This window comes from Balaenoptera ricei, chromosome 1, assembly GCF_028023285.1.
Source record: "Balaenoptera ricei isolate mBalRic1 chromosome 1, mBalRic1.hap2, whole genome shotgun sequence".
NCBI classification, from domain to species: domain Eukaryota; kingdom Metazoa; phylum Chordata; class Mammalia; order Artiodactyla; family Balaenopteridae; genus Balaenoptera; species Balaenoptera ricei.
The window spans coordinates 28,134,959-28,159,940 of NC_082639.1; the positions used below are offsets into that span (position 1 = coordinate 28,134,959).

General features: G+C 37.2%; 1 protein-coding gene and 1 pseudogene across 5 annotated transcripts in view; both read right to left on the reverse strand.

The window, feature by feature from the left end:
• The window catches only part of ZMYM6 (zinc finger MYM-type containing 6), a 43,876-nt gene that overhangs the window by 13,599 nt on the left and 5,295 nt on the right, over window positions 1-24,982 (reverse strand). For 4 of the 5 annotated variants that reach the window (XM_059918728.1, XM_059918747.1, XM_059918738.1 and 1 more), the window contains exons 3-14: window positions 18,711-18,795; window positions 17,628-17,877; window positions 14,315-14,489; window positions 14,023-14,214; window positions 9,331-9,481; window positions 8,509-8,624; window positions 7,414-7,689; window positions 7,095-7,245; window positions 4,318-4,490; window positions 3,058-3,208; window positions 1,698-1,832; window positions 1,088-1,128 (exon numbers count right to left, since the gene is read on the reverse strand). In XM_059918728.1, the coding sequence (XP_059774711.1) occupies window positions 1,088-1,128; window positions 1,698-1,832; window positions 3,058-3,208; window positions 4,318-4,490; window positions 7,095-7,245; window positions 7,414-7,689; window positions 8,509-8,624; window positions 9,331-9,481; window positions 14,023-14,214; window positions 14,315-14,489; window positions 17,628-17,877; window positions 18,711-18,795 (1,896 nt within the window). Of the gene's footprint in view, window positions 1-1,087; window positions 1,129-1,697; window positions 1,833-3,057; window positions 3,209-4,317; window positions 4,491-7,094; window positions 7,246-7,413; window positions 7,690-8,508; window positions 8,625-9,330; window positions 9,482-14,022; window positions 14,215-14,314; window positions 14,490-17,627; window positions 17,878-18,492; window positions 18,594-18,710; window positions 18,796-24,982 lie in introns of those variants that run through there. The other variant, XM_059918766.1, reaches the window with a different exon arrangement.
• LOC132348882 (ribonuclease P protein subunit p20-like) lies at window positions 21,223-21,644 on the reverse strand (annotated as a pseudogene).

Sequence of the window (24,982 nt, forward strand, 5' to 3'; positions counted from 1 at the left end):
GCCAGCCATGACTTGGAGTAAACCTTTTTGTCTCAGTGTCGCCTCCTTTCAAATCATCAAAAATAATTCATGCCTTAGCACAGATGATAGCTTGGCCTTAGGGACGCATTATGGCAGCACTGATCTTGCAGCTGTGTTGCCAGGATTTCTTCCATTTATTCCATTATCCTTGCCTGGTTACAAGATAATTTTGTGAACTAAAGAATGTACCTGCTTTAATACTGCTTTGGGGTTTTTTGAGCATTATCTCTAATACTCTGCAGGGTGCACTCTCCTAAATTAACAGCATGAGATATCATAGCAATGGTCTGGCCTTCTTCACAAAGTTTTATCACATCTAACTTCTGCTCCAAATTTAGAATTTGTGGCACACTTTTTAGTATAGGATCACCACTTAATGAACCTGAATGACACTGTTATATGATATCAATATTTTAAAAAAGATTTTAATTGTATCAAGAGCAAATGTTAAGAGAGCAACACAACAGTCACTGAAAACATTAACTCAAGATCTGACACATTAGGTTCGTGTGATATTGATAAAGGATGATAGGAATTTTGTTTTCCTGTTAAAGTGATGCTGACATAGGACAACAATGAGATAGTCTGCAATTCTTTCAGCCTGCCAGATTTGAAATTATGTATTTCTTTAAATTTTTTTTTTAATCTTGGGAAGTTTCACAATAAAGTGGGAATTTAAATATATTTTTATTTTGCACTATTTTCAGCCTCACATAATTCAAAGATGCAGAAACCAACAATATACTGAACTTTTTCAAGAGACCTTCTAGTCTAAAAGAAAAATACTTGAATGTAGTAAAGGAGAAAAATAAGCAACCAGATGGAATTAACAAGTATTTAAAGAAACTAAGGAACCAGAACACAAACAATAAAATCAGGAATGCATTCTTATTAATGATCTAACTTTAAGATTCAAAAACAAAAATCAGTGCATAATATATTACTCTACTTTTTAAAAAGACTAAGCAGCAAATAGACATGAACTCAGACATACATTAGAAGGCTATATCCAAAATGAAACTAAACCCAAGGGGCATTAATCAGGAAAATAATTAATAAAACTTACATCTTCAATGATCTTTGCTGCCTCTTTAGTATTAACTGCACCTGTTATAAATTAAAACATACATTATCCCTAGAATATACAGAAGTAAACACTGAAACCAAGAGGTTACTTTCCTCTTGCTAAGGTTGTCTAGAGCCTAGTCCAGAATTTCTCAAAAAATGGTACAAGGAAACTTGGCATCAATACTACCTGGGGTGCTTGGTAAAGGTAGGGATTCCTGGGCCTAATCCCATCCTACTGTATTAGAATCTCCGAAGGTAAAGGCAGCGATATTAAAATCAATTGGGAGATTGGGACTGACATATATACACTAATATGTATAAAATGGGTAACTAATAAGAACCTGCTGTATAAAAAAATAAATTAAATAAAATTCAAAAATTCAATCAATCAATCAATCAATAAAATCAATTGGGTTCTTAAAAAAATAAACTATACATACCACTTCCTTCCCTATACACGCCACCCTGCTTGCTACCCACTTCCCTCAGAGACAGAGGGGCTTGTTTCCTCATATAAACATATATGTGAACATTACCAATAAGAGCTATTTACCCCAGACAACGCTCACCTCTACAGTCTACCCAAATGCCTTTACATCAAGTCATACCTTTTAAAACAACATTCCCTGTGAGCTGGGCAGGAGATATTTTTGCCAATGACACCACATTGGTTATAACTGGTATTGTATTTGTCCTTGCAGAAGGGAGCTCCACTGAAGCAGTTTGCGCCTTAGAAATATTTACTGATTAAAATAGACAAAAAGGTAAGACCTAGTATAAACAAAAGGATCACACACACACATTAAAAAAACCCTGTTAACAGCTAAGTTTCAAGGTACAATGCAAATATCTAACTCTGTATAATGTTGGGCTGGGTGATTCTGTTCAGATTAGTGTTCATTAGGACTTAAAGAGTACCTGATTCTCTAAAATTATAAACTTCAAATGATACTTAATAGGTGAAAATACAGGTATCAGCTTCAGGATTAACCGGACTTTTCCATTAGTGAATATTAAAATTCCTACACCTAAGCTTGATTCAAATAAAAATTTAACATGCTAATTTTTATAAGCAAGTTGGTGACGTAGCTGTCCATCCACATAAAAACAGTGACTTTGTTAACCCACATTATAGAACGAAAATTCTACCACCACCCTGACTGGTCTTAGGGAATGAATGATAACACAAAAGATTAGCACAAGGCATATGTGATTAAGGTGATGATTAATAAGATTGCAAAGGTAGACAAAGGCCAGACTTCAAAGTCAAAGCACACGAATTCTGTCAATTCAGCAGCACGCCAGGCTTTGATGAGAGAACATAACATCAGATGTTTTTAGTCTAACTCAGAAAAGTGCTACTTCAGAGAGCTACTTTCAGAACATGCCACATAGCTATTCATCTGGATATTTTGACCACATTAGCTGTCCTACTTGCAAAATTATTTTATTCTTAGCCAGGAAAAACTTTGCTACCTGTGAAGAACTGGTCTACTTTATTTTTTCTGATATAATTAACGTGTTGTTCTTTTTTCCTTGGCTACAAGCAAGCTCTGGATCAAATCTGACTCCAGTCACAGCAACCATATTAACGTACTTATATCCTCTTCCTTTGTTTGCCCTGATGTTCTGTTTTTATTTCTGGTTTATTAACTGAATAGCATATATCCCTTAGTGTAAGTTATTTATGTACAGATAAATTCAATCAAAAGCAATCAAATCTAATTTTCCTACAAAATTAGTGCTTATATATTTATTGATTCCTTGGTGTGTTTGATTTTGATAGCAAAAGGCATCAGGATTAATTTTCCCTCAAGAGCAATCTTTAAGAATTCTTACAGGAAAATTTAAGGAAATTCAGGCTATTTGACTCCAGTGAAATTTGTTTTATTATATTATTTACAACTGTGTGTGCTGATAGTAACTTAGCACTGACATAAAGACCCCCTTAGCCAAGTTTAACTTTACCTTTATTTTGTGACAGAGGGTCATTCATAATTTGTTGACGATGACAAAACTCCATGACACAAAATAGGTTACAGAAATGTTTGATGTTTCCTCGCCATTTTATGGACTCACTTAGCTTACCCTGTCGTTTACAACCATCACACTTGGCCATCTGAGAAAGAAATGTAAAACAGGATAGGCTTAAAACTGTAAAATAATGAAAATAGAACACTAATCATAAAATCAGAGGAACTATGAAAACAGGATACATGAGTCAGTTGAGATCACAAAATGTAAGGTTCCTACCTTAAGACACTGTACTTAAAAATATATACACTATTTGTTTCGTATAGATGCCCTCAATTGAGAGGATATAAAAGTTATCTCCTGTTTTCAAAATTACTGATGAAGGAATCTAAAGATAGGCTTTTTTTTTTTTTTTTAAACATTAAGAGGTAGCCTACTGCAGTATAAAGAATATGGGCTTTCGAGTCATAAAGACTTCGACTCATTCAACAAATATCTAACTAGATACCCTTCATCTTGAGCATTGAGATACATCTTGGTCATGTAATTATGAAAAAGACCCCCAAAGAAAGTTATGTGTTAGGTAGGTAGACAAGTAAACAGGTGATTTCACTGGAATGTTACAGGTGCTGTCCATCACCTACCAGCTTCTTCAGGGGCACATTACTTAACCTCCCTGGACCTTACTTTATTTCCTTATCTATAAACAGGCAATACTATACCTACCTCTTAGGACTGTGGTGAGGAGTAAATGAAATAACACTTATGAAGCACTGGACATGTATTAGTGGTTCAATTAATTGTAGCTTTTGTTGTTAGCCTTTCAAAAAAATTTTTTTTAAAGAAGGCAGGTGAGGGGTAAGGAGGTCAGAGTCATTTGACCTAGGAAGTGAGAACAAGGTCTGACTTCAAATTTCTCAGAGTAACCTTCTGAATGAGAGAGCAACTTAAGGCAACATAACTATGTAAAGTTCTAACTAAAAAAAACCCAAAGTTATAAATAAGGTCCGTGTGCCTTATAAGAAAGCAAAAATTAAAGGAACATATCTTCAAACAACAACAAAGTCTCCCGAAATTCTATACTCTTTACCCCAAAGATTTCATGTTTATATTCAATTGAATTTTGCTTTAGGAGCCCATAATTTATTTACCCAATTCTAAACACCCAATTTTTCTTCTCATAATCTGAATATATTTCAAAGAGAAAATAATTTGTACTAACTTCAGAAAGCCAAAGAGATATATTACATTTACCTGGTAAAACAGAACAGTAAATTTGGTCATGCAGTCTTCACAACAAAACTCTTCTAACTTGCCCTCCAATCGATTTTCTACCAAATTAGGGGATGTCTGTGAACAATAACTGCACATCTTACAGTAGTTTCCCCATCGTTCTCCAAAGTCACGGGCAGAGAGGAATTTGCAAACTGAGAACCAGAGGGATAAAAGCAAGAAACATCAAGTTTATATAAACTTGAAGACAGTAAAGTGAGTTTCTACAGTCTTAGATACCAACTTTAAGCTAATTTCTAAATACTTGACACAATTATTTGCCTCTAGGTTAAAAGACAGTCTTATCTACATTCACAAAACAAACATATCACTTTTGAAATATACTCTAAATATTAGGTCGTCTATGTTCAGAAACATCAGAGGTATTGGGTTGGCCAAAAAGTATCTTCAATTTTAAGTAAAAATAAAAGACACATTTTTCATTTTCACCAAGAACTTTATTGAACAACGTATTCACCCTTTTGTTCCACTACCTTCTGCCATTTTTCAGGCAACTTCACAATTCCATCTTCACAAAACTTTTTTATCTTTTTGAGCAAAGAACTGTTCAGGTGCCTATTACAGTCTTCCAGGGAATTGAAATTTCTCCCATTAAAAGAACTTTGTAAAGACCAAAATAAAAGGAAACCCGAAGGTGCAATGTCTGGTGAATACAGCGGATGAATCAAAATTTCCCAGCCAAGTTGTAACAGTTTTTGCCTGGTCATCAAAGAAACATGCGGTCTTGTGTTATCCTGATGGAAGGTTATGCGTTTTCTGTTGACTAATTCTAGACACTTCTCATAAAGTGCTGCTTTCAGTTGGTCTAACTGGAAGCAGTACTTGTTGGAATTAATCGTTTGATTTTCCAGAAGGAGCTCATAATAGAGAACTCCCTTCCAATGTCACCGTATACACAACATCACCTTCTTTGGATGAAGACTGGCGTTTGGTGTGGTTGGTGGTGGTTCATTTTGCTTGCCCCACAGTCTCTTCCATTCCACATTATTGTACACTATCCACTTTTCATCGCCCGTCACAATTTGTTTTAAAAATGGAACAGTGGGACTTCCCTAGTGGCGCAGCGGTTAAGAATCTGCCTGCCAATGCAGGAGACACGGGTTCGAGCCCTGGTCCAGGAAGATCCCACATGCCGCGGAGCAACTAAGCCCATGCGTCACAACTACTGAACCTGCTCTCTAGAGCCCGTGAGCCACAACTACTGAAGCCCATGTGTCTAGAGCCCGTGCTCTGCAGCAAAGACAAGCCAGTGCAATGAGAAGCCTACGTACCGCAACGAAGAGTAGCCCCTGCTCGCCACAACTAGAGAAAGCCCACGCACAGCAACAAAGACCCAACACAGACAAAAATAAGTAAATAAACAAATAAATTTATTTCAAAAAAAAGAGAGAAAAAAGCCAAGTTCAAAAAAACAAAAAAAAAAGGAACGTCTTCCTTACGTTTAAGTAGAGAATTGCATGCGGAAATACAGTCAAGAAGGTTTTTTTCGCTTAACTTATGTGGAACCCAAACATCAAAGCGATTAACATAAGCAACCTGGTGCAAATGATTTTCAATGCTTGATTTGGATATTTTGAGTATGTCACCTGTCTCCCGCGCGGTATAACGTTGATTGTTCTCAATGTCTCAATTTGATCACTATCAACTTCAACTGGTCTACCCAACCGTGGAGCATCGTCCAGAGAGAAATCTCCAGCACGAAACTTCGCAAACCACTTTTGACACGTTCGATCAGTCACAGCACCTTCTCCATACACTGCGCAAATCTTTTTTTTGTGTTTCAGTTGCATTTTTACCTTCCTTGAAATAATAAAGTATAATATGCCAAAAATGCTTTTTTTCTTCCATCTTCAATATTAAAATGGTTACATAAAAATTCACCAATTTTTTTATTTTTTTAATTTTTGGCCGTGTCGGATCTTAGTTGTGGCACACAGAATCTTCGTTGAGGCATGCCAGATCTTCTCGTTGCAGCACGCAGACTTCTCTCTAGTTGTGGCGTGCGGGTTTTCTCTTCTCTAGTTGTGGCACGCAGGCTCCAGGGCACATGGGCTCTGTAGTTTGCGGCACACAGCCTCTCTAGTTGAGGTGCGCAAGCTCAGTAGTTGTGGCGCATGGGCTTAGCTGCCCCGCAGCATGTGGGATCTTAGTTCCCTGATCAGGAATCGAACCCGTGCCCCCTGCATTGAAAGGCGGATTCTTTACTACTAGACTACCAGGGAAGTCCCTCAAAATTCACCAATTTTGATGTCTTTTTTTAAATGCACGCTGATATGACAGCTGTCACATACAACCTAACAAAATTGTTTCGAATGAAGTTAAAGACAACTAAGTGCTACTAGAGCCATCTTAGAGAAAAAACCGAACCAACCTTTTGGCCAACCCAATATAAAAGTTTCTTAAGCCAAGAAGCAGTAATTGCCTAAGTACCCTCTTTATGAATGGGTGCAAAAACAAAAAGATCTCTGAAGTCATAGCTAAACTTACGAAGAGATTTTCTATATACTAATACCATTGACCTAATTATATTTTGAAAGTTTTTCTTTATTGAGAGTATTATAACATTTAAAAGGACAGACTTTAAAGTGAATTAAGTATAAACTCAATAAAAAAGCTTCAAATTATAGTTCATTAAAGAAATTACTTGAAAATTAATTGTGGATTAACAGCTCAACTCATCATGAATTACTTCATAACAACCGTATGCTCTGTGGCCAAAACTGAGCTTTTTTCTTTACCTTCACTACAGAATGGCTTATCAACCCCTGAGAATCGTACAGTCTCCTTTATAATTTTCTGCAGTTTACAGTAGTCACACATTGCCATAACTTTATTTCTCTTTTTGTATTCATCAGAGCAAATCGTGCCACAAAACAGAAACATTTTACCCTGCAGAGGAAGAACAGTCATTAATATCTAATTAAACAGTTGCTTTATTGTTAAGAAATCCTTTTCTTTCTCATTTCAAAGCAAACCAAGTGACTGTCAAAGATGAAAAGACAAAAATGCTTCCATTAGATAAACTCATATTCAATCCCTTCCACCATCTCTCTTTACCTTGTAGAAAAGAAGTTCTGGTTTTGTGGCAAACAGATGGTTACAGTGCTGACACTTGAGTTTAACAACTGTATGGGTCAAAGCAACTTGCTGGGACTGAGCAGAAGGAGGCTGGAGATTGGCTGCGGCAGAGCCACGGACGGAGCTGGGGGAAACGGCAGAGGTGTCACCTCCTCCTGCTGGCACTGCTGACCCAGAGGGTGGACTTACAACCACTTGGCCCTGAGACAAGGGCACTGCTGAAGAGTTTGTTCCTTTTGGCTTGTTAAATACATTCTGAATGAATACAAATAAGGCAAAGATTTTATCAACTGAGAAATAAGATAACTTGATCAATTTCATTTTCTCATTTTAATAAATTAACTCCCCCCAAACGTTTCTTGAAAATTTTATTGAGTAGTTCACAGCAAGAGTTGAAATGGCATACTTCCAGAATAGGACTGAGAAATGCAACATTAAAAGATTGAGGACTAAAATTCAGGCTTTCCAGACAAAGATCTCTAGTACATGACTAATTAATAAATTAGAGCAGGCCTCTCCTTTCCCCCAAGATACCCCTTCACCTGCACTCCCATTACCAACCAGCCTCTCACGGCTATTAAGAGCACAGTGGCCACCAATACTCTCTTTCTCCCTGGTGCCAGGGATACTACATCAGGCATCTTCCCACCCAGGAGGATGGGAAACTCTACCCTTTCCCTGTGTATCAGAGAGGAGAGAATGGGACAAGTAAGTGGAAGCTTCCAATTCCACGCCAGGAGTCATTATGTATCTGGCCCAGGATGAAAGGAAGGGACACATGAGCACATCACCATGCCACCTATCCAAACCATAGCCTAGCTTCCATTCTTTTGAAAGGGAGAGAGCCAAGGGAGAAAGTGGGAGAGAAAGGTAGTTTAGGTGAACACTCTGAATAAAGAAGGACTGAGGGTCAAATCTTGGGCTCAGACATTTTGCAGAAATGACCTCTTGGATCACAGCTGAATAGAATTTTTTTCTTTCTAACTTAATAAGCATGGTCCTTCAGCAGTTAACATTTGCCATAGACCAACGCCTAAGAGAACTGCAAGGGTAAAATACTACCTTAGGTCATACCTGGAAAGCCACCACACAACTGGAGCTGCAGAAGCTGTATATAGTTCCATTGGACATGGCTAGGTGATACTGAGGGACTGCTGAGGTTTTACAACTATGACACAAAACCTGGACACCTTGGTAGCAAAAAATAAAAACCAATGAGTAAGTTACACAGATGAACAAATGATCCAAAAATGTATTAGGAGAGTAAAAAAACAAATATTCAGTAATATACAAAACAAAAATGAAGGAACTTTACAATAATATGTAAAGCTAACCTCAATTAAGTCCCACTTATGCAAAAATTAACTTGGAACTTATACGTGTTTTTTCTCTCTTTTCACATATGAAATTACAAAATAAATACTTCAATCAAGAGAATCACTGAAAAACTTCGTCACTTAAAAATCAGCTCTTTGTGGGACTTCCCTGGTGGTCCAGTGGTTAAGAATCCGCCTTCCAATGCAGGGGACATGGGTTTGGTCCCTGGTCGGGGAAGTAAGATCCCACATGCCATGGGGCAACTAAGCCCGTGCGCCACAACTACTGAGCCCGTGTGCCACAACTAGAGAGAAGCCCGCACACCACTACAAAATATCTCACATGCTGCAACTAAGACCCGAAGCAGCCTAAAATAAATTAATTAATTACTTTAAAAAAATACTGCATGGATCCTTCAAATAAAAATAAAAATAAAAATCAGCTCTTTGAAACTAAAATAACCTTGGGTCTTTATCTAACCACATAGATCAGTTTAGTTTGTAACGAAGTGAAAGAAAAGCAGTTACATTCTTCTTTAATAGTTATGAAATCTATAAATTTATCAAACTTAAACATTACCTGAAGAAATAACTGTCTTAACTCTGTAAGCAGATAAGCAATTAATAGAGCAGAAAAGCTCTGTTTTTCCTGAGTCATTCGTAGTCTCAATCATTTCAGCTGAGGGCCTCAATGATTTCCCCAAGGCATATGGAGGAGTTTGGGCTGAATTCTATTAAAATAAAATAACATTTAGATACCTAGGACAAGCACACGTATATACATATGGTTTAAGGAAAGAAAAAGAAAAGCTACCTACAACCAAAGCCTTTGGCTAAAATATTTGAGCATGACAATGATAGCAGCTACACTAAGTACAGACTTTCCTAAAAGTTGGGATGTAGGAAAAATAAGTTCTTTCAGACAATAATACAGGCATATCTCATTTTATTGTGCTTCACTTTATTATGCTTTGCAGATACTGCATTTTTTACAAATTGAAGATTTGTGGCAACCCTGTGTCAAGCAAGTCTATCAGCGCCATTTTTCCAACAGCATTTGCTCACTGTGTCACATTTTGGTAATTCCCACAATATTTCAAAATTTTTCATTATTTTTGTATTTGTTATGGTGATCTGTAATCAGTGATCTTTGATGTTACCATTGTAACTATTTTGGGGCGCCATAAACCACGCCCATTTAAGACTAGCTAAATTGATAAACGTTGTATGTGTTCTGACTGCTCCACTGACCGGCTATTTCCCATCTCTCTCCCTCTCCTCAGGCCTCCCTATTCCCTGAGACACAACAATATTGAAATTAGGCCAATTAATAACCCTACAATGGTCTCTAGGTAGTCAAGTGAAAGGAACAGTCACACGTTTCTCACTTCAAATCAAAAGCTAGAAATGATTAAACTTAGTGAGGAAGGCATGTGGAAAGCTAAGAGAGGCCTAAAGCTAGGCCTCTTGTGCCAGTTAGCCAAGTTGTAAATGCAAAGGAGAAGTTCTTGAAGGAAATTAAAAGTGCTACTCCAGTGAAGACACAAATGATAAGAAAGCAAAACAGTCTTACTGCTGATATGGATAAAGTTTTAGTGTCTGGACAGAAGATCAAACCAGCCACAATATTCCCTTAAGCCAAAGCCTAATCCAAAGCAAGGCCCTACCTCTCTTCAATTCTATGAAGGCTGAGACAGGTGAGGAAGCTGCAGAAGAAAAGTCTGAAGGTGGCAGAGGTTGGTTCATGAGTTTTAAGGAAAGAAGCCGTCTCTAAAACATCAAAGTACAATGTGAAGCAGCAAGTGCTGATGTGGAAGCTACAAGTTATTCAGAAGATCTAGCTAAGATAATTAATGAAGGTGGCTACATTAAACAACAGATTTTCAATGCAGATGAAATAGCCTTCCATTGGAAGAAGATTCCATCTAGGACTTTCATGCTAGAGAGAAGTCAATGCCTGGCTTCAAAGCTTCAAGGACAGGCCGACTCTCTTGTCAGGGGCTACTGCACCTGGTGACTTTAAGTTGAAGCCAATGCTCATTTATTATTCTAAAAATCCTAGGGCCCTTAAGAATTATGCTAAATCTACTCTGCCTGTGCTCTATAAATGGAAAAACAACGCCTAGATAACAGCACATCTGCTGACAACATGGTTTACTGAATATTTTAAGCCCACTGTTGAGACCTACTCCTCAGAAGAAAAGATTCCTTTCAAAATATTATTGCTCGTTGACAATGCATCTGGTCACCCAAGAGCTCTGATGGAGATGTACAATGATATTAATGTTGTTTTCACACCTGCTAACAAATCATCCATTCTGCAGCCCATGGATCAAAGAGTAATTTTGACTTTCAACTCTTATTATTTAAGAAATACATTTTGTAACGCTATTGCTGCCATAGATAGTGATTCTTCTGATAGAGCTGGACAAAGTAAATTAAAAGCCTTCTGGAAAGGATTCACCATTCTAGATGACATTAAAAGCATAAGTGATTCATGGGAAGAGGTCAAAATATCTACATTAACATGAGTTTGGAAGAAGTTGACTCCAACTTTCATGGATGACTTTGAGGGGTTTAAGACTTCAGTGAATAAAGTAACTGCAGACTGGTGGAAATAGCAAGAGGACAAGAATTAGAGGTGGAGCCCGAAAGATGTGACTCAATTTCTGCAATCTCAGGACAAAACTTTAATGAACAAGGAATTGCTTCTTATGGATGAGCAAAAAAGTGGTGTCTTGAGATGGAATCTACTCCTGGTGAAGAGGACTGCTGAAATGACAACAAACCATTTAGAATATTACATAAATTTAGTTGATAAAGCAGCAACAGGGTTTGACAGGATTGATTCCCATTCTGAAAGAAGTTCTACTGAGGGTCAAATGCTATCAAACAGCACTGCATACCACAGAGAAATCGTTTATGAAAGGAAGAGTCAATCCATGCAGCAAACTTAATTGTTGTCTTATTTTAAGAAACTGCCACAGCCACCCCAGCCTTCAGTAATCACCACCCTGAGCAGTTGGCAGCCATCAACATCGAGGCAAGACCCTCCACCAGCAAAAAGATTACAACTCGCTGAAGGCTCAGATGAATGTTAGCATTTTTAAGCAATAAAGCATTTTTAAATTAAGGTATGCACATTGTTTTTTTAAGACATAATGTTATTGCACACTTCACAGACTACAGTATAGTGTAATCGTAACTGTTATATGCACTGGGAAACCAAAAATTTGTGTGTCACTTTATTGCAATATTTGCTTTATTGTGGTGGTCTGTAACTGAACATGCAGTATCTCTGAGGTATGTCTATAAATGCCCTCTCTTTCTAAAGGTGAAGAAAAGACATAATCTATCTAAGTTAGTTACCTAGGAAGCTGCTTTCCTAGCTACAGAAACTGGATGAACTCAATCACATGTCTCTAAAACTCTTAACTGATGAAATGTCTATAAACACTATTTTAGAATTATTTAAGGATTAGCTCTTTACTTTTTGAAAGGACCCACATAGACCTGAAACATACCTCTTTCAACCAAGAATATATATCAATTATATATATATGTATATATATAAATTATATGTGTGTGTATGTGTATATAAGAATTGATATATATAATCTTGCTTTATTGCAGTGGTCTAGAACCAAACCCACAATATTTCTGAGGTATGCCTGTAAAATGTAAACTGAAAAAAATTAGTAACTACTCATATATATTAGCAACAACAAAACACATTAAAAGTAATAACTAATTAGTCATAACATACTTCTCTCATCACAAACAATCAGAGAGGACCAAGTAATCCATGAACCAAAGGACCACCCTCAGGACAGACTTGGACATCAATCTAGGATAGAGTCTACCACCTTGAAGGTTACTTAACTAGGAAGACTCTTCAGCAGGAGATAGAAAAGATGTTTAATGTATATTAGGAGATTCTACAGTACTACCTGTAGTTCAAGCTGAGTTTCATAATAAAATTTGCCTGTAAGGTTATTCATGTTTTAAGAAACAACAACAATAATAATGGCTACCATTTATATAAATCACCAGTGTTATTACTTACTGAGCGCTTACCATGAGCAGGCCCCACACTAAGCAATTTATATACACTGTACCATAAAATCTTTTCAGTAACATAGTGAGATACTTTAAAAAAATTATATATCTTTTTTAAAAAATTTAAACAAACTTTAAATTAACAAATAAACAATAAAGTAGGAGACTAAACTTACTTCATCTGGCTCCAAAGTCCAAGCTCCTAACTGCTACCCTATACTGTCACTGACACAATATAAGGTCTTTTAGTAATGAATTAAATAGGGAAGTAAAAGGAAGGAAAATATAAATTGCAAAGTTACAATACATAATCTTCCTGGTAAAAGAGGAACATCATTCATGCAGTTGATAGGGTATAATACCAGTAACAAAATCAGGAATGGAACTGATTTTTGGAATACATATATATATGTATATATATACACACACACATATATATAAAACATGGATTTTATTCTTGTGAAAGTAGTAACCAGACTGCAAAAAGTGGCTAAGTTTCTAGAAAAGAGATATTTTCCAAAGATGAACATCTATTACCAACTGCTCAAAGGAATTAAAAATAAACCAAACATCCTAACTGAAAAAAACTTTTAATTATCATTTATACCTTTTTAAAAAAATAGCTTTTTAAAGACCCCATATTATTCAGCAATAATTAAATTGACACAAATTAATATATTTAGTAACGAAACTAATAAATAAAAATTAGCTAAAATTTTTAAAAAGGTAGTTGGAAAATAGAAAAAAGAAAAAAAAAAGTTACAGTATTCTAATAAGGCAATGTTGCCAGAATAATTACATTTCATTCCAAGACACATTTAAAATATATATTTTCTAAAAGGAAAAAGATATGTTTTATATTTGCTGATTATATCATCTTTTAACTTTGGTCATAGTTTATTCACAATAATATGGGGTTTTCTTCACTATCAATATGTCACAGAATATTTCAGACTCATAGCAAATCATGAAATTATATTTGTGAATTCTTGGCCATGAAGGAAACCCTAAAAAATGACCTAGTTCACCTATATCATCTCACTATCAAAATCAACCCTTACAGCATCAGAATCTATCCCATTTTTCAGAAGGGGAAATCACACACCAAGATCAACTGATGGGAAGAGTTCACTCTTTTATTCTGCACTTCATCCCTGTGCAGCCATCTCAGAAGGGATAAGCCCAACTGTACACAACAGACTGATATTCATACCTGTTTATATGCTGTGATACTTGTTGAACTAAAAACCTTCTGGGACTGGCAAGGACCAGAGCTACTATAGCAATAGCTCCCACAGTTCTCACAACAGTTCATGGTAAGGTTGTTGGTAGAATGAAATTTTGAAAAACAGGCATCACTACAAAGACCATGTACCACATTTTGATATTTAACTTCAAATCGAATCTAGGAAATAAAAAAACACATACAGATACAAAATAAGCAAAGCCGGTTAAAAACCTCTAATCTGTGAAGAGAATCCCAATAAAGGTGAAATGTAACTTACATCAGCATTCTTCTGACACATACTGCACCTAGTTGAAATGCTATTGGTATATATGGTAACAACAGGTTTTTTCTTTAGCTCATAAGAAGAAAGGCATGATTGGCTGCAGAAATCTTTGCTAGGAGAGGAATTTTCAAATCGGGTTGTGATCACATCCTTTGGATTTAAAATGTTTCTAAAAATAAATAACAAAGGCAAAATGAAATGTGTTCTTCGTAATTGTAATTTCTTCCTCTTTGTGAGCTAAAATAACTACATTTACTAAGGGCAGCTATTGTATAGTAGTAAATGGGTGGCCCTGGAAAAGGCATCTGGAAAACTGGGTTTGATGATTAGTTCTATTACTTATCATCCGAGTGACAATGAGTGAGGCAATTACTGCCTCAATTTCCTCATGTATAAAACGGAGTTTATAATACTGAATTCATAGATGTGTTGAAGGAGAACTACATTTAAAATATATCTAGCCAGATGCTCATGAAAAAAACATTGAGGTTTCCAGCTCCAACCAAGTTTCATCCACTGGAGCCAACAGAACAAGTGACCATCCCACAACTCCAGACTACAAAACACTTGTCCTCTTACTAGCCAGTAGCTGCCAAGAGTAGAAACATGAATGAAACAAGGGATGAAAAAACTTTTTATTTAAATGTAAGATTTGGGAAACAGATGAACTACCAAAGATTAGCATTAAAAATTAGCATGATATATAAATCTTCACTATAACTGAAGAGACCAAAGAAACAAATGACAGACAAAAGCGCTATTAAGGCTTGGTATCAGGGGACAGATGGAAACAAGAATGAAACAAAAAGAATACAAATAACTGAGTTGTTCTATGAGACTTGTAGAGTTATTCTGTAAGAGCTAATTGTTACAATAAGCACTGCCAGTAAAAACAGAGACTAAGTTATTGCCATTCTTCTGACAAGTATAAAAATTGAAGGAAATAGGCATTAATTAGAAACACTAGTTTCTAATTAATGACCACAAAGTAAAGAAAATTAATGGCAATAATATTATGTACTACAATAATGTACTGGGTAATTTCTATGTGCCAGACATTGTTCTCTTTACTCAAATTATCCAATTTAATTATCAAAAAACTCTGTAAGGTAAGTATTATTAGGACACCAAATCAGAAAGGTTAAATAATGACTTGCCAAAGTCATTCAGCTGGTAAGCAGTGAAGCCAGAATACAAATCGAGGCAGTCTGATTCTACAGTCCATGGACTTCATCATTCCACTATTCTGCCTTCCATCCTGTACCTTTATTATACAGAACTCCATGGTAAACTACGAAAGAATAACAACAGCAACAGGGACTTCCCTGGTGGCCCAGTGGTTAAGACTCCGTGCTCCCAATGCAGGGGGCTCAGGTTTGATCCCTGGTCAGGGTACTAAGATCCCTCATGCTAAGATCCTGCATGCCGCACCACATGGCCAAAATAAAAAATAATTAAAAATATAAAAAAACAGCAACAGAGCACTACTTTAATGTTCTAAAACTCACCAAGCCTTACTAATACGACAGTGAATCTTGGAAACCAAGTGGATATGCTTACATGCAGATGAAGTATTAATTTTGAAAAGTAATTTTTCTACTAAAATCAAAGCAATTAAGAATTTTATTTAATAATGTAAATCTGCCAGTGCTATGTATATATAAATAAACCAATGAGAATGACTTTTTAATGAAATCTGTGCACATAAATATAAATGCATTCTAAACCTTACACATCCAAATATATGTTACATCTTAACATTTATTTTAGAGAAACCATACCTCTCCCAACAACATGGCTCAAACATTTTTTCTAATTTCTCTTTTAGTTTATAAGAACTCTAAGCACAACTTTTTAATTTTATAGTCAGAGACCATGTTTAACAGTATGACTCAGTTTAATCATCTACAGTAGTCAGCTGGTAAGACATCAAGTAACTTTTGGCAATGTGCAAAAATCAAACCCCAGCTTGAAAGATAGATTTATCACCTAACTTAGTCTAAAGGAATGTTTCACAGCCTCTGAAGGCAATGCAAAATCAAGAGACAAAAAAAAATTTTGAATAACAACAGCGTTGTGGTAAAAAGCCAAGGACAAGAGTGACTACTTTTAAGAGAATATGTATTTGGATGTACAGGCGGTGTTATGCTCTTTAAAATTTAATTAATTTCCTTTTGATATTTGATATGTTGAGATTGAATATCTAAAAACAAAAAACTAAATTTACTCTTCCAGATCAGTTTCATGAGAATGACATAAAAGAGTTAAAGTAAGGTATTAGAAGGGCATTTTGGAACAAAACTAAATTTGAATATTTAAGTAAAATGTTTTAAAATTCCTCTTTCCTTTTAGTTGGGGATTTCCATTTTAACAGGATCTACTTTTAGATACCTAAGGCCAACACACCAAGCAGATAAAGAAACTATCATATATCGCCAAAGACAAAATAGAGGCCTATAAATTATATGTTAAATATACATAATACCAAATTTATTATTAAAAGTAATAGGATCCCACTTATTAAGCATTTGCTATGTGCTAGGTCCTGTGCCAACACTGTCTCATTAAAACCTGAGGAAGTAGATACTACTTACCAATGAAGAAACTAAGGCTTAGAAAGGTTAAATATCTGGCCCAAGGTCATATAGCTAGTAAGTGATAGAGCTACAATCTAAAACCAAGCTCTTAACTTTCCTTGCTCTACATTAGTGACTACTGACAACATACTGTATTCCTAGAATTGCACTACCACACAAATAGGTAAAACGTGCCAAATTCTTCAAACTTACTGAGGTAGAGAAAGAAGTTTATGTACCTTCGTTGCTATTTCTTCCTCTCTCTGCATCTATGCATTATTATAAAGTAACAATGACCCCCAACAAAAGCTCACAAGGACTTTTCAGGAATAAATGCATTATTTTTGTGGCCATTTACCTTCTAAAGAATTAAATAACTTTCATATACTATTATAAGGGTGATATTATTTCATTCTATACTTCAATAACTTTCAAGATAACATAATTTTGAACAGTTGTTGTCTACAATTACAGTAGACACAATATATGAGTGGTCCTATAGTTTCTCACAAATAATTTCTTTCTAATTGAAAGAGACAGGAAAACTGGTCTAAGCAATACTTTTTTACATCAAGTCACTTATTTAACTTTACAAAACTTTAGAATTTGCAAACTTCTCAATTAGCTAAAAAGTATTTCCAGGGAAATGAGCTAAAGAGATTTAAAATAGCAATAGCATATTTGAACTAAAAACACTTAAAAAGTAAGGGATATAATTAAGAATTTCATACTTTGAGCAGTTTGCACAGGTTTTCTTGGGAGGAGGTGGTAGGCAGACAGGTGAAGAATATCCGATGATGCACCTTGTGGAGCAAAAGAGCTGAGTAGATCCTGTCTTATGAAATGCAGTTTGCCCCTTATAAAGCATTTTTTTGCAACCAGAACAAAAAACCTGAATAGCTACGGCTGGAACTGAAGGAAGCGATATATTTGGGCCAGATGATGCAAGAGAAAGCTGAAAGCCTGGGGTCAACTGTTGGGCTATAAAAACAAAATAAGAAAAAAAAACAACAACAACAAAAACTGTTTTCACATCAACATGAACATATATACATTCTCTATTTTTTAGGACAAATTCCCTCAGTCTTGAAATCCAATATTGAGGCAATAACCACTCTAAAACAGGCAGCTTCAAACTTTTTAACCATGACACACAGTTAGAACTACATTTCACATTATAACCCAAGAGACACACACATACATCTGTATGTGCATGTGTGTGCATGCACGTGTGTGTATATGTATATAAAATTTAATAACTGAAACAGTAATTTCATGAAATAACGTTTCCTTACTATATGCACCACATTGATATACAGTTGACCCTTAAACAACTCAGAGGTTAGGGGCGCCGACCCCACGCAGTCAAAAATCCGTGTCCTGCTATCTCTGTCTCAAAAACAAAAGAACTGAAAAAAAGAAATGACTCATCCAAGGGCAGGAAGCTGAAACAGTCTGGATAGAATCAGGACTCAAACCCTAGTTCTTCTGATTCCACATATTGTGATCTCCAATAGAACATAAAAATGTCCCCACACTTAATTTACAGATCTGTAGAATAAAAATACAGGTACTATATTTATTGAAAAAAATCACCTGTAAGTGGACCTGCGCAGTTCAAACCCATGTTGTTCAAGGATCAACTGTAATTATATTCCACTTTTTAAAATACTGGTCAAGACCAGCTAGCCAGTTTGAAAAGCACTGCTTTGTCTAAAGGAAGAAAAAGACTTACATGAGGTACTTTCCCTCAATTCTACTCGTCAGAATATAACAAATACTGATTCTAACTAACTTACAGTTCTGTTTCTTACCAAGAGGACTGTCACTGACTGAAAAGACAGCACTAATTTTCAGTTCACTTTCTTGAGTTTTCGGCTTTGAAGCATGTACATATTCCTTAAAGAAAACAAGAAGAGAGAGAGAGAAATGAATACAGTGTTAGTACTGGGGAAACTAGAAATTCAAACAAAAAAATAACTGTCATATTCATCTCTTCTACATTATAGTCGTAATCGCCTTCAAATACCTCAAAAGTCAAAATTTACAAGTTATCAGACTAGATTCAATCTTTTTTTTTCTTTTTTTTTGGCTGCGTTGGGTCTTCGTTGCTGCGCGCGGGCTTTTTCTAGTTGTGGCGAGCGGGTGCTACTCTTCGTTGCAGTGGGCAGGCTTCTCATTGTGGTGGCTTCTCTTGTTGCGGAGCACAGGCTCTAGGTGCACAGGCTTCAGTAGTTGTAGTACACAGGCTCAGGAGCTGTGGCTCGCAGGCTGTAGAGCGCAGGCTCAGTAGTAGTGGCACACGGGCTTAGTTGCTCCACAGCATGTGGGATCTTCCCAGACCAGGGCTCGAACCTGTGTGCCCTGCATTGGCAGGCAGATTCTTAACCACTGCACCACCAGGGAAGCCCTAGATTTAATCTTTACAAAAAGGATCTTTAGAATTGAAGAATCTTTTATGATAGTTATATCTACTTCTCAAATGTAATCTTGGTATATGGGAGTAATACACAGCTATTTCAATGCTGAGCACTACCCCTTTTATAGGCTGTGTTTATAAGGGAGCAATAAATGAAATTAAATCTGAATGATTTAGAGTTTGGATCAAATTAGTAATTTTAGCCAACAGAGTTGCAAGTGGCATATCTCTTAATGTCAGAAAAGACACAAGTTTCAATGCAATCTGCTCATTATACAAAAAATCAACACAGCCTAAATCAGGTTTATCTTTAATATATTCTTCAAAATGCTTTAAAATAACACGTAATCATGAAAGAAATTAAAATACATATACCTAACTTGAAAAAGCGTGCCCCTTATTCTGAGATCAGAACTACCCTACATTTTGGAGTGGTGGGGGGCGGGGGGGTTGTTAAAACAGCCTTACATATTTCAAATAAAGTTTATTTTTTTAAATGACAGTGTTCTTTTTTTTTAGTTATAGTATTTTATTTATTTTATTTGTGACTGCGTTGGGTCTTCGTTGCTGTGCGCAGGCTTTCTCTAGTTGTGGCAAGTGGAGGCTACTCTTTGTTGCAGTGCGCGGGCTTCTCATTGTGGTGGCTTCTCTTGTTGCGGAGCACAGGCTCTAGGCACGTGGGCTTCAGTAGTTGTGGCTCGCGGGCTCAGCAGTTGTGGTGCATGGGCTCAGTAGTTGTGGCACGTGGGCTTCAGTAGTTGTGGCTCGCGGGCTCTAGAGCGCAGGCTCAGTAGTTGTGGTGCACGGGCTTAGTTGCTTCATGGCATGTGGGATCTTCCCGGACCAGGGCTCGAACTCGTGTCCCCTGCACTGGCAGGCAGATTCTTAACCACTGCACCACCAGGGAAGCCCTCAAAGTTTTTAAAAATAGTCTTACTTTTTTGAAACAATGGTGATAATAAATGGTAGTTGTATTTTTAATCTCCCTGTACTTAGCAAAATAAATGACAAATGTATCAGTTCCCAAAGTTACTCTGGAATTTCTTTGGAATATTAAATGCCGAAGATTAAGAACCACTGCATTAATTTATCACTTCCCGTGATGTACGTTATGGCACCAAACAAACTGCTGCCTATAAGGTAAGAATTATTGAACCTTCTTTATGGATGAGGAAAGTGAGGCTTAGAGATGTTCATCAACTTGTCCAAGGTCACAAAGATACTAAGTGCACAGATGGGAATCAAACCCAGGTCTCTCTGTTTCAAAACCCATGCTGTCTCCCTCCTAAATGTACAAATACAATATAACATAATTACTATAATGAATTCAAACCCTGGTCCCCAATTGAAATTAAGTTCCCCTGTTGTAGCTTCTCCCATCTCCTTTCACTCATAGCACTTGTCGTAATACATCATATCATATTTATTTGGGTGATAATCTGTTTAATGTCTAACACCCCTCCTCCTCCCCCACACATACACTAGACCAAAAGGACCATGTCCACTAGGGACAGGGACCATATCTGTTTTTCCACCTCTGTACATTCAACACCCAGCACAGTCAACATAACAAAGACTATGGGTTCCGAGAGCAGACAGAAACAGGTGTGATCCTGGTTCTTTTTTTTTTTTTTTTTTTTGCAGTGGGGTGGCCGGGCACCAACACAACTTGATACGTTTGACTGTATAGGACAATGGTTACAGAACACAAAGATTCAGAAAGACCCACTGCTTGGGCCCAACAAAAGACAATATTCGCCCTCTGAATTCATAGTCCTCGGGGCTGCAAGGAGGACAGGTTTTTTCCTACATGCCTCTGGTAGAAGGTCCATGACAGTACTCAGTAGAGCCATATCTGAGCCTAGTTGTATGCGGTGGGTAGATAAGACGGGCCAGCCTCATTTCAATTACTTGGGTGCGACCCTGAAGACACAGATGTGGATGACTGAGTTGTTGTAGATCTGGGTCAGCAGTTCTCACGTGTAAGTCTCTGGTTCCAGCTCATCGACAAGCTCCACAGTGGAGGTACTGGCACCACCTGCAGGGACCCGAAGCTGCCAGCCTGAAGCTGTAGGGCAATGTTGATGGTGCAGTTAATGGCCAGGCCCAAGCCGTGGATGTAGATCTCAGTGCATGAGTTCTGACCCCATGCCCGTCCGTCCAGCAGTTTCTGGCAGTGGGCCAGCTGGGCCTTAACGTCAGTCTTCATGTTGACAGAAATGTCATTGGGCTTCCAGCACAGGCAGTGGGGAAGCCACATCCACAGGGTGTACTAAACCGGGTCCAGCTCAGCCTCGACGGCCCCGCAGGGCTCTCGGTTTTCAGCCATACTGTGTGCCTCCCTCCGGTCCACAGTGCCCTCCACGCGCATGTGGCCCACTCCCCTGCCAGGCCACTCAAGCGTTGCGCCAACCCGCCAGAATACAGAATGCTGCCCATGACCCCAAGGCCCCAAGAAGGGAAGAAAAGAAAAGGGGTATGCCGCAGGAATGCCAGAACACTAGCGATCCCGGTTCTTAAACAAGTTATTTAATCTTTCTCAGTTTCAACTTCCTTATCTATAAAGATAATATTATCTAACCCACTGGACTAGATTTATGGGGGATAAATGATTTAATACAAATAAAGTATGTAGTGTGATGCCTTACAGTTAGCCAGAAGTTAAACATGATTTAGGAACAAAAATGCTAGCTCTTACTATTTTCATAATTATGACATCGAATAAATATTTGTTGAATGAATGAATCTAAGTTCATTCAATTCAAAGTGGACATTCAAGTTCATTCAATTCAAATGTTCTTAAACATTATACTTAAATAACAATATTTATTTATTGGCACTTGCAAAAAAAGGAGGAAGTTAAAAGTACCTATATACACCTCCTTCAACTTACCAAAAAGAACACTTAAGACTCAATAAAAAATTATCATCTTACCATCAACTCAATCTCTAGTATTTTTCTAATATACCTGTTACATTTCCCTAGTCAGTTTCTTTTACTTCATAAAGTAACTGTTCCACACCTCCATCACTCATAAGTCCCAACCCCACATACTTACTGCTCAATAATGTTTCTATTTCACCAAGAAAACAGAAGCAGCTAAGTAAGAATTCCTGTAACATCCTGATTCCCCCCCTCCACCATGCCTACAAATTGATCAGCAAACTGTCCTTGAACCTTACAGGAAAAGGCAACTTTCTCAGCCATGACTAAAACAGTGCTTATGTTCAGGATCCCTTTCCCTCTCCCTTCTTACAGCACTTCATACTGTCTTTGTGTGTCCTCAGCCTCTCTCCACTTTGTCAACTAAAAGCAGCATGAACCGTAAAGAGGCAAAAAGGTAGTTTATTTGGGTTCTTAGAATTGTAATTCAGGGATCACAGATTCTGGAAGAACCCAGAATAGTGTCCCATTGGAGGAAAATGGGTAGAGGTTTCTACGGGGAAAAGGAGGAAGTTCACGAAGGCTTACACAAGCTGTTTACCAAGAATGTGGATTGGACGATAAATATGTTCTGTTCATACGATTGGGTTATCAAGCACGTCTCATCCATTACTAGGGAAAGGTATGGCTTCCTTAGTCCAGAAAGAGTCCAGTTCTCAGCATTGTTCTTTCCTTTTGGCAACTCAGCAACTATTCAGCAGTTTTACGTTAGAGAGTTCAGCAAAAGTTCAGCATGGGCAGCAAATGTGGAGATCCTCAAGACAGTCTCAGTCATTCTTGCCTTTGTTCCTTTCACAACCTCCATATAGGTTGCTTCCCTTCAGCTTATAAGGAACTTATTCCCTAAGGAACTACTGCCCTCTCTTCTCTCTCCCTTTACAACCGAACTTAGAGAAAAAGTATTCCATTCTTTCTCTACTTCCTCACTTTTGATTCCCTCCTGAACACAATGCAATCAGGCTACTGCTTCAACTGAAGGTGTTTTAAGATAACCAATCATCTCACTATTGCATAATTCAACAAACAATTTTAGGTTTTATCTTACTTGGCTTCTCAGATACATCTGACACTGCCAATGATTCCACTGGTTGTCTTCAGATTATGTTATTACTTCAATTCATCATTACTATTTCTTAGTATCCTTCATTGATCTTATATTCACCCCTGAAGTCAATGGTTCCAAATTCAGTGGCATCAGAAGCCCCTAAAAGTCTTATTAAAACATAGAGTGTTGGGTTTCAGGCTCAGAATTTCTGATTCAGCAGGTCTGGAGCAGGGCCCAAGAATATACGTTTCTAACAAGTTCCCAGGTAATGATGAGGCTGCTGCTTGGGGGACTACTTTGAAGCCATTTTGAAGCACTGAATTAATCTAGTTCCCAGCTTTCTATCCTGAGCTCTACTCTCTTTTCTCTACTTTATCACCTATATAGGGTTATCAGATATAGCAAATAAAAATATAAAATGACCAGTTAAATCTGAATTTCAAATAAACAACAAATAGTTCTTTAGTATAAGTAAGTCCCAAACATTGCATGCAACATATTTATATGAAAAAATATTCATTGTTCATTTGGTAATCAAATTTAACTGAGCATTCTACATTTTTATCTGGCAACACTATACCTACAGGTAGATAACTCTCTGATCTCTAAATACCACATCCATATGGGCAAATGCCTCCCAGTGCAAATGTCCCACAAGCCCCTTAAACACAACAGATTCCAATACTTATTACTTCCCCCCGAATCCTGTTCCTAGCCCCTCAGTAAATGGTATCATCACAAACTCAACTTACTGAAGCCAGAAACCTCTTGAGTATTCCTGGATCCTCCTTGACCCTCACATTTCATTTGCTATCTCTAAGTTGGATCAATTCTACCTAAGCATCTAAAATCTGTTCTCTTCTCCCACTTTACTACTGAAATACTCAACCACTAAACACACCACATTCTCTCACCCCTCCATGACTTGGCACATGCTCTTCTCTCTGTCTGAAGAGCTTAATCAATTGCTATAACTCAAGCGCTACCCACCCTGTGAAGCCTTCCTCTCCTCCCTAGACAGACATAAGGGATCCTTTCCCTGTGCTCCCAATGCACCTTACACAATATTTAAAATTACAGTAATTACATAATTACATACTGTGATTTTATATCTGTACAGAAGTGGCACAAAGCAACAGAAAGAATATGTTTGAAGCCAGTCAAAACTAAGTTCCTACTTTAGCTCTGATGCTTCCTTTGAGTTTGCAAGTTACTTAACCTGTCCTTCCTTCAGTTCCCTCCTTTGTAAAATGCGGTAAGGATACTTCCCTCCTGTTTGTAGAGTTTAAATGAGAATAGGTAAGACATACTTAGCATACCTTCAGGCAGGGAGCAGTCATCCAGCAAATAATTACCTCTCCCATTTCCATACCTTTATTCCCCCTTACACTATCAATTCTCTTGAGAGCAGAGGCCCTATCTTTTCATCTTTGTAGCTCCTCTGAAAACAAAATAACTAACAAAGCTTAGCATCCTAGTTAAGGGTTTGGGCTCTTGAACCAGACTGCCTGGGTTCAAATGCTAACTCACCCATTTACTAGTTGTGTTACATTTAGTTTAGCAAGTTACCATCTGTCTCTCTGTTTCCTTGTATGTAAAGTGGGGATAATAACGTACTTAACTCGTAGGGTTGTAAGCGTCACATGTAAACTGCTTACAATGGTGTTCAACAAGTGCT